The sequence below is a fragment of the Dreissena polymorpha genome, chromosome 12, assembly GCF_020536995.1.
Source record: "Dreissena polymorpha isolate Duluth1 chromosome 12, UMN_Dpol_1.0, whole genome shotgun sequence".
NCBI lineage: Eukaryota > Metazoa > Mollusca > Bivalvia > Myida > Dreissenidae > Dreissena > Dreissena polymorpha.
In genome coordinates this window covers 59,800,543-59,810,485 of record NC_068366.1, presented here as the reverse complement: position 1 = coordinate 59,810,485, position 9,943 = coordinate 59,800,543, and the positions used below count along the sequence as shown (strand labels likewise).

Here is a 9,943-nt window from a genome sequence, read left to right as displayed (position 1 = left end):
GTTTTTAAATGACCGAATTGAACACAATCAAGTGCTTATTATAAAAACATATTTCAAACACATCAATTGAAATATTTTATGTTTGATATGTAAAGTTTAGAATGGGTCTGTTTTTTATTGTAGACTGTGGTTCTACACCAGCCATCCTGAATGGGGTGTACACGCTTCTAAACACAGCAAACACCACGTATGGATCGCTTGCGAATGTGACATGTGATGCTGGATATGAATCGCACTTTAGTCAGATTATATGCCAAGCAAATGCGATGTGGACAACAGCCAACTGCATTCCTAAAGGTAATGTTTATTAGTTCGATATTATTGTTTTTTTAAGCAGGTTTAGATCAATATGATGTCTTATAACTTTTGGCAAAATGATTTGCACAGGTTCTATGCGTTTAAAAGCAATTGTAAATGAGTGGAACAAAAACGTAGAGCGTTTACATTTCATTAACATTGCATTCATGAGGTTATCCATCGCAAAAGGTTAATTTCTAGTTCTGAAATTGAACGATTCTTTTTGTAAGTGTGGAACGTTAATTACTATTGCAATGTTTTTTTTTATGATTAGTTGGGAAACAAATTAAGGCTACTGCACGAGATATTCAGTGTGACTTCAAACAATTGCATGTATGTGTATGACCATCTGTTTTTAAATTGTTTAGCTTTGATTATATTGAGTGCTTAAAATGTAAACACATGTCAAGCACATACACTGACGGATTGTATGCTTCATCTCTAGGTTAATTTTGAATCGGTGTTTATTGCAGACTGTGGTTCAACACCAACCATCCTCAATGGAGCATACACATTCTCAAACAAAATAAACACCACGTACGCATCGCTAGCAAACGTGACTTGTGATGCTGGATATGAATCGAACGTTAGCCAGATTATGTGCCAAACAAATGCTACGTGGACGAAAGCCAACTGCTTTCCTAAAGGTAATATTTATTATTTAGACCTAATAATGATTGTTTACTGGTTTTAATAAATATGATGGTTAATAATTTTTGGCACACTGATTTGCAAATGTTACAAAATAGCGTTTACAAGTACTGATTGTGACATGGAAAAAACACGCACGGCATTTATTTAAAATATTACATGTGATTAAAATAGCTTCCATGAAGTTGTCAAAGAGAAAAAAAGAAGAAAAAGCTAGTGTTTATTAAGCCGGTCTAAACACACTCTTTTTAAGTTTACACCGTAATGCTGCAAAGGTAATTTACATAGAAAAAGCGAGAATAAACAGTATTTAGACTGTGGTGCCGTTTCCGCCGTTTTGATGGGAATTTTCACCTTTCTTAACAATACAAATACTACTTACAAATCGGTTGCAAATGTGACATGTGATGCTGGATATGAATCGAACTATAGCCAGATTATATGCCAGGCGAATGCTCCTTTGGGACATGCACAATATCTTCAAAAAGGGTAATCTATAGATCTGAAGACTTTTGTTGTCTTCTTAAATTGAATGAATCCCTTTGTAAAAGTTTAGGGTTATGCACTCATGAAATGCTTATTAACTCCATGCTTATCGAGTGAAACGATTTATGTCACTGTATCCATTATTCAGCTTTGACTTTTAATACGTGTGTGTATTTTTATGACCAACTTTTTTGTAATGCTCAACTTGGATTGAATGGACTGTTGCTCCACACCAGTCATCCTGAATGGAGCATACATCCTTTTTAACATTACAAACACAAAGTACGGATCGCTAACAACTGTGACATGTTATGTTGGATATAGATCAAACGTAAATCAGATTATGTGCCAGGCAAATGCTATGTGGGGACACGCAAAATGCGTTCCAAAAGGTTAATTTTTATTTCTGAAATATGTTGGTGTCTTTTTCAATTGGCAGAATATATTGTAAGTGTTGTTGTGTATTACTTATGTACATGTAATGATTATTAACTCGATGCTTTATGTGTGAAACATTTTAGGCAAAGCATGCAGTATTCAATGTCTACTTCAAATATTTGCAAGCATGTTTATTGCCATTTATTTGAAAGAACGCATTTGGTTGAAATTGAGTGCTCATTATGTGAACAATGATCAAAACCATCCATTTAAAGATTAAATATTTGATCGGTAATTCTATTCACTTTCGTGACAATCTCCCCCCCCTGATTCCTCGTGGCGTAGAAAAAAGCAATGTGTTTAAATCATGGTATTTACGTGGAATGTGTATCAATTATGCAGTGACATATCATTCTATGTTTTTATTGTTGAAAGATTGTGGTCGCCTGGAGAACCCTCAACATGGTGAATTTCTTAACCCGATAAACACTAGTACGTATGGTACCATAGTAACCTTTACGTGTACTTACGGGTACTCATTGACAGGATCGAGTGTTCGAATGTGTGATGTGACCGGTCAATCAGTTGCGTGGAATGGGACCATAACGACATGCGTCATTAAAGGTAGGCAAGTATTGTTTGTTTTGCTGTTTTGTTTGATTGTTGGCTAGGTAAACATGTTAACCGATTTCAACTCACATTGCCTGTATAGACCGTTCCGAAGCGGTACCTCAAGCTTTAATATTTGATTAAGTTTGATGGTATGCTGTATGTATTTCCCTGTATCGCGCAGCCAATTAGCAAGTTGCTTAACAAAAAGAATAATTTCTCTCATTATAATGTTTCTGGATTTTGAGTGTTAATATATTTGTACGTTTATTATGTAAGCCTTAATACTTTCTTGTCAATTTTGGTAAGACCTGTCTCTTTGCGTGTTTTATTAGCGGCATGGACCTTTATGAGAAACATTTCTTCTTACTGGCGATAATTTTCATTATGTTTCTATTAGACTGTGGACCTCTTTCAAAACCTGACAATGGTGATGTGGTATTAAATGCCGGTACAAAATATGAAGCTGTTGCTAACTACAGTTGTAACGATGGATTTCAACTGGTTGGTGATACATCTAGAATTTGTAGACACACTGGCACGTGGTCTGGGGTACAACCAACATGCGCTAAGAAAGGTTATTACAATTCTAAACAGAAACTTACACTGATTTGTTCAATTAATTGAATCATTTCATTGTATTGTTTATATATTGAACACATTTTCATGCGTTAAATGTGAGTGTAGTTTAAACTGATATACGTCGTTCATCTTTTTATGTTCCGTTATTTTAGTCAGGAAGTACTTCACTATAAAAAAAGTATTATTTTTGTATTACTCAGCATGCTTATTAAGGTCAGATTTGCTCAACCATAAGTGGCATTTGTAAGCAATGAACTAAATATATTTAAAAACATGTAGACGAGTCACTGTCGTTATGTGTGTAAGTAGTGCAGACAAATATATTTATGTGTGTATATTCATTAGTTCGATATCATTGTCTTTTTAAGCTGGTTTAGATCAATATGATGTCTTATAACGTTTGACAAATGATTTGTACATGTTTTATGCGTTTAAAAGCAATGGTAAATGGGTGGAACGAAAACGTAGAGCGTTCAAATCTCATTAACATTGCATTCATGAGGTTATCCATCGCAAAAGGTTAATTTCTAGTTCAGACAAACTCTAAGTTTCTTCTGCAATTAAACGATTATTTTTGTAAGTGTGGAAAGTTAATTACTAATGCAATGCTTTTTTATTTTATGATTAGTTGGTAAAGAAGTTAAGGCTTCTGCACGAGGAAATCAGTGTGACTTTAAATAATTGCATGTATGGGTATGACCATCTGTTTTGAAAGTTTTATTTTGATTAGATTGAGTGCATACAATGTAAGCACATATCAAACACATACAATGACGGAGTTTATGCTTCATCTCTATGTTTATTTTGAGTCGGGTTTTTATTGCAGACTGTGGTTCAACACCAGCCATCCTAAATGGAGCATACACGCTCTTAAGCAAAACTAACACCACGTACGCAATGCTAGCAAACGTGACATGTGATGCTGGATATGAATCGAACGTTAGCCAGATTATGTGCCAAACAAATGCTACGTGGACAAAAGCCAACTGCTTTCCTAAAGGTAATATTTATTATTTGGACCTTATAATGATTGTATAATGGTTTTAACAAATATGATGGTTAATAATTTTGTGGCAAAGTGATTTGCATAAATTACAAAAGAGCGTTTACAAGTACTGATTGTGTTATGGAAAAAACACGTACTGCATTTATTTAAAGATTACATTTGATTAAAATAGCTTCTATGAAGTTGTCAAAAAGAAAGAAAAGAAAAAAAGCTAGTGTTTATTAAACCGGTCTAAACAAACTCTTTTAAGTTTAAACCGTAATGCTGCAAAGGAAATTTACATAGAAAGAGCGAGAATAAACATTTTTAGACTGTGGTTCCGTTCCCGCCGTTTTGATGGGGATTTTCATCCTTCTAAATAATACAAATACTACTTACGGATCGGTTTCAAATGTGACATGTGATGCTGGATATGAATCGAAATTTAGGCATCTCATGATAACGTCTCTGGATTTTAATTGTTATTACATTTGAACGTTTATTATGTAAGAATTAATACTTGCTTGTAAATTTTGGTAAGACCTGTCTCTTTGCGTGATTAGCGGCATAGACCTTTACGAGGAACATTTCTTCTTACTGGTGATAATTTTCATTATGTTTCTATTAGACTGTGGACCTCTTTCAAAACCTGACAATGGTGATGTGGTATTAAATGCTGGTACAAAATATGAAGCTGTTGCTAACTACAGTTGTAACGATGGATTTCAACTGGTTGGTGATACATCTAGAATTTGTAAAAACACTGGCACGTGGTCTGGGGTACAACCAACATGCGCTAAGAAAGGTTATTACAATTCTAAACAGAAACTTACACTGATTTGTTCAATTAATTGAATCATTTCATTGTATTGTTTATATATTGAACACATTTTCATGCGTTAAATGTGAGTGTAGTTTAAACTGATATACGTCGTTCATCTTTTTATGTTCCGTTATTTTAGTCAGGAAGTACTGCACTATAAACAAAAGTATTATTTTTGTATTACTCAGCATGCTTATTAAGGGCAGATTTGCTCAACCATAAGTGGCATTTGTAAACAATGAAAGCAATATATTTAAAAACATGTAGATGAGTCACTGTCGTTATGTGTGTAAGTAGTGCAGACAAATATATGTATGTGTGTATATTCATTAGTTCGAAATCATTGTTTTTTTAAGCTGGTTTAGATCAATATGATGTCTTATAACGTTTGACAAAATGATTTGTACATGTTTTATGCGTTTAAAAGCAATGGTTAATGGGTGGAACGAAAACGTAGAGCGTTCAAATATCATTAACATTGCATTCATGAGGTTATCCATCGCAAACGGTTAATTTCTAGTTCAGACAAACTCTAAGTTTCTTCTGCAATTAAACGATTATTTTTGTAAGTGTGGAAAGATAATTACTAATGCAATGCTTTTTTATTTTATGATTAGTTGGTAAAGAAGTTAAGGCTACTGCACAAGGAAATCAGTGTGACTTTAAATAATTGCATGTATGGGTATGACCATCTGTTTTGAAATGTTTTATTTTGATTAGATTGAGTGCATACAATGTAAGCACATATCAAACACATACAATGACGCATTTTATGCTTTATCTCTTTTTTTATTTTGAGTCGGGTTTTTATTGCAGACTGTGGTTCAACACCAGCCATCCTAAATGGAGCATACACGCTCTTAAGCAAAACAAACACCACGTACGCAACGCTAGCAAACGTGACATGTGATGCTGGATATGAATCGAACGTTAGCCAGATTATGTGCCAAACAAATGCTACGTGGACGAAAGCCAACTGCTTTCCTAAAGGTAATATTTATTATTTGGACCTTATAATGATTGTATAATGGTTTTAACAAATATGATTGTTAATAATTTTTTGGCACAGTAATTTGCATAAGTTACAAAAGAGCGTTTACAAGTACTGATTGTGTTATGGAAAAAACACGTACTGCATTTATTTAAAGATTACATTTGATTAAAATAGCTTCTATGAAGTTGTCAAAACAAAAGAAAAGAAAAAAAGCTAGTGTTTATTAAACCGGTCTAAACACACTCTTTTAAGTTTAAACCGTAATGCTGCAAAGGTAATTTACATAGAAAGAATGAGAATAAACATTTTTTAGAATGTTGTGCCGTTCCCGCCGTTTTGATGGGGATTTTCACCCTTCTTAACAATACAAATACTACTTACGGATCGGTTGCAAATGTGACATGTGATGCTGGATATGAATCGAAATATAGGCATCTCATGATAATGTCTCTGGATTTGAATTGTTATTATATTTGAACGTTTATTATGTGAGCATTAATACTTGCTTGTAAATTTTGGTAAGACCTGTCTCTTTGCGTGATTAGCGGCATGGACCTTTACGAGGAACATTTCTTCTTACTGGCGATAATTTTCATTATGTTTCTATTAGACTGTGGACCTCTTTCAAAACCTGACAATGGTGATGTGGTATTAAATGCTGGTACAAAATATGAAGCTGTTGCTAACTACAGTTGTAACGATGGATTTCAACTGGTTGGTGATACATATAGAATTTGTAAAAACACTGGCACGTGGTCTGGGGTACAACCAACATGCGCTAAGAAAGGTCATTACAACAATAAACAGAAACGTACACTGATTTGTTTAATTAATTGAAACATGTCGTAGTATTGTTTATATATTGAACACATGTTCATGCGTTAGCTATGAGTGTAGTTTAAACTGATATACGTCGTTTATCTTGTTATGTTCCGTTATTTTAGTCAGGAAGAAGTGCACTATAAACAAAAGTATTATATTTCTATTACTCAGCATGCTTATTAAGGTCAGATTTGCTCATCAATAAGTGACATTTGTAAGCAATTAAAAGAATATGCTTAAAAACATGTAGATGAGTCACAGTCGTTATGTTTGTAAGTAGTGCAGACAAATATATATTTATGTGTGTATATTCGTTAGTTCGATATCATTGTCTTTTTAAGCTGGTTTAGATCAATATGATTTCATAACGTTTGGCAAAATGATTTGTACAGGTTCGATGAGGTTAAACATTTCTTCTTACTGGCGATAATTTTCATTATGTTTCTATTAGACTGTGGACCTCTTTCAAAACCTGACAATGGTGATGTGGTATTAAATGCCGGTACAAAATATATAGCTGTTGCTAACTTCAGTTGTAACGATGGATTTCAACTGGTTGGTGATACATCTAGAATTTGTCAACATACTGGCAATTGGTCTGGGGTACAACCAACATGCGCTAAGAAAGGTTATTACAAATCTAAACAGAAACATACACTGATTTGTTTAATTTATTGAAACATTTTATTGTTTATATTTTGAACAAATTTTCATGCGTTACATGTGAGTGTAGTTTAAACTAATATACGTCGTTTATCGTTTTATGTTCCGTTATTTTAGTCAGGAAGTACTGCACTATAAACAAAAGTATTATTTGTTTATTACTCAGCATGCTTGTTAAGGTCAGATTTGCTCAACCATAAGTGGCGTTTGTAAGCAATTAAAGCAATATGTTTAAAAACATGAAGATGAGTCACTGCCGTTATGTTGCCAGTAGTGCAGACAAATATATTTATGTGTGTATATTTATATTCAGAAAGCCCAAAAGTAGTGTGTACTGCACAAACCGATAGCCATGGTGTGGACTGGGGTGAAGTTTTAGCGGGGGACATGCGAGTGAAATCGTGTGAGGCCGGTTTTACAGGTAATAATCAATAGTCTGTACAAAACACATTTATTTCTTTTCCTCGATTTTTTGGATTATTATGAATCGTCAAGTTTCTATTATTTCAATTGCGTCAAGTGTTTGTGATAACTGCGTGTTATTGCAGGTAATGTAACAAGGAAGTGCTTGGAAGATGGAAAGTGGCAGCTTCCAAATTACAACTGTATCAGAACTGCCGTGGACAACGTGCTTATTGCAGTAATGATATTTGGTTTTATTTATGCGCTAACCAGTAATGACTAATTTTAAGTGCGTAATCTCAAAGTATTCATGATTAATATATTCTAGTATGTTTTATTATTGATAACATTTCAAATTTATTGTAAAAACAACATTAATTTGGGCAAATATATTAACAACATGACTATTCAAATTTGGTTTTTGATCTCCTGTTGATACCCTTTAAGTGCTTACTGTAATATCAATTAATATCGACTTGAAAATGAAAACCACAAAAATCGCTAGCATGAGTTAAACAGCCCACATACGTAGACTTAAAATGCTTGCTTTTAAACACGATATATATTCTACATGTTACTATGACGATTCGGTCGATTTTACAGTTTTGTATAAGGCAAAAAATGCAAAACTAAGTCAATATTTACACAAAAGCAACCAGTTGCAAACAATATAAACACATAACATTTTTTATATTAAGTTAACATTTTGAAATATGTTTCCTGCTTTCTTTTTATTTTATTCAAGATATTAGTTTAGTACTTTTAGTTTCATTTTACAATTTTCAATACATGTACACTGCGCATACTATGTATGTTCACTAATAAACCCAAATAGTCCTATCAAGAACATGGTCATTGCCGCAATAAAATAACAGATCACTATCTTAAAATATATACAGTTATCATTCGTCAGAAATGGCGAAAGTGATTAAACAAAATGGGTATAAACAGAAAATGTCAATTCAATCTGACACTAAAATTGTATTATCTTGCATACGCACTATTCATATCTGAAATTTGATTTGTTTTGTGTGATTGTAAAACCATATTGTTTACATAAGGTTGACAGCTTACAAGCTAATGCCACGACGTCAGATGTAGTAGATGCGTTGAATCGAATAGCCAATGTGACCAATCAAGAGAGGCAAACAAATGCATCTTCACTACTGACCAATGCTGAAATCACCTCGCTATCGAGCTCATTGGAAACTATCGCAACCCTTGTGGAGGAGAAAGGCTTAGTTACACCAGATGTTTCTAAGGTATTGTTCTAAGGCATATGTTACCATACAACTTAGGTTCAAAAAGTATTTCAATGACACAATTATTAAAAACGACAATATCCTGTGTGACAAATACGTTAATAAAATTGTCAACTGCGTGTTCTGTTATTTATTTAAAGACAAAATATAAAATGATTAAAGCTTCAATTATGGCGGAAAGGTACTGTTTCTCATCTGAATAACGCGTACTTCACTTATTATTGGTAAACAAAAAAGTTAGACAATGAAAAAATATATGTTGGTTCTAACCAGGATAACAAAAACACACATGCAATCTATCCTTGAGCTATTATTTAAAGTTCGTTTAAAAGACATATTTATCGATCTGAAACTATCTGTAAAATACCACTTTCTTGATTGTATCGAAATGATCCTTTTAAAGTCTAGGCGCAATTCAATTAACTGTCGTCATATTCCATATGCCTTATGTGTTGTTTAAAACTTGCCAAAACGGTTGTTAATACCTACTTTCTTTCAATAAATAATCGTTTTTCTTAATACGGGTTATTGTAAACAAAATATTCAAATATTTTATAGTTTTCAGATGCATGTGTTGATACTAGGTTACAAATATTTGGTATACAGTTAAGAGCTTTTCAGCGTGCATTTTGTGAATAAATGTTTTATTTGGCTTTTTTTTTAAATTTATTAAATTGTATACCAATTTGAAGTTTTATATCCGACATTTCAGAATTTTTTCAAGTGTGCAAGTAATTTGATTGATGACAAAAACCAAGAGTCCTGGCAGTCTATGCAAGAGTCGGTAAGAATAAGATTAATTCTGATTAGAAAAATAAACACGGTCATGTAAGATAAGAGAATTTTGAATCGATATCTCGTTAGCTTTAACACCCATTTACACCCTATGGTCATCAATTTAATGCGTATTACTCGTTATATGTTTGATGGACACACGCGTAGAGAATAATGTAAAATATGGTAATGGTAAAGATACACTACTGCATAAC

The 9,943-nt window shown here is 33.1% G+C and overlaps 1 protein-coding gene across 1 annotated transcript in view; it reads left to right on the top strand.

Moving 5' to 3' along the window:
• The first annotated feature begins 266 nt into the window (after window positions 1-266).
• LOC127852653 (adhesion G protein-coupled receptor B3-like) overlaps window positions 267-9,943 on the top strand; it is a 25,332-nt gene continuing 15,655 nt past the window's right edge. Inside the window, exons 1-10 of the mRNA XM_052386604.1 lie at window positions 267-297; window positions 771-944; window positions 4,617-4,793; window positions 5,628-5,801; window positions 6,416-6,592; window positions 7,079-7,255; window positions 7,604-7,711; window positions 7,839-7,930; window positions 8,754-8,954; window positions 9,667-9,738. Of these exons, the coding sequence (XP_052242564.1) occupies window positions 267-297; window positions 771-944; window positions 4,617-4,793; window positions 5,628-5,801; window positions 6,416-6,592; window positions 7,079-7,255; window positions 7,604-7,711; window positions 7,839-7,930; window positions 8,754-8,954; window positions 9,667-9,738 (1,383 nt within the window). The remainder of the gene's footprint in view (window positions 298-770; window positions 945-4,616; window positions 4,794-5,627; window positions 5,802-6,415; window positions 6,593-7,078; window positions 7,256-7,603; window positions 7,712-7,838; window positions 7,931-8,753; window positions 8,955-9,666; window positions 9,739-9,943) is intronic.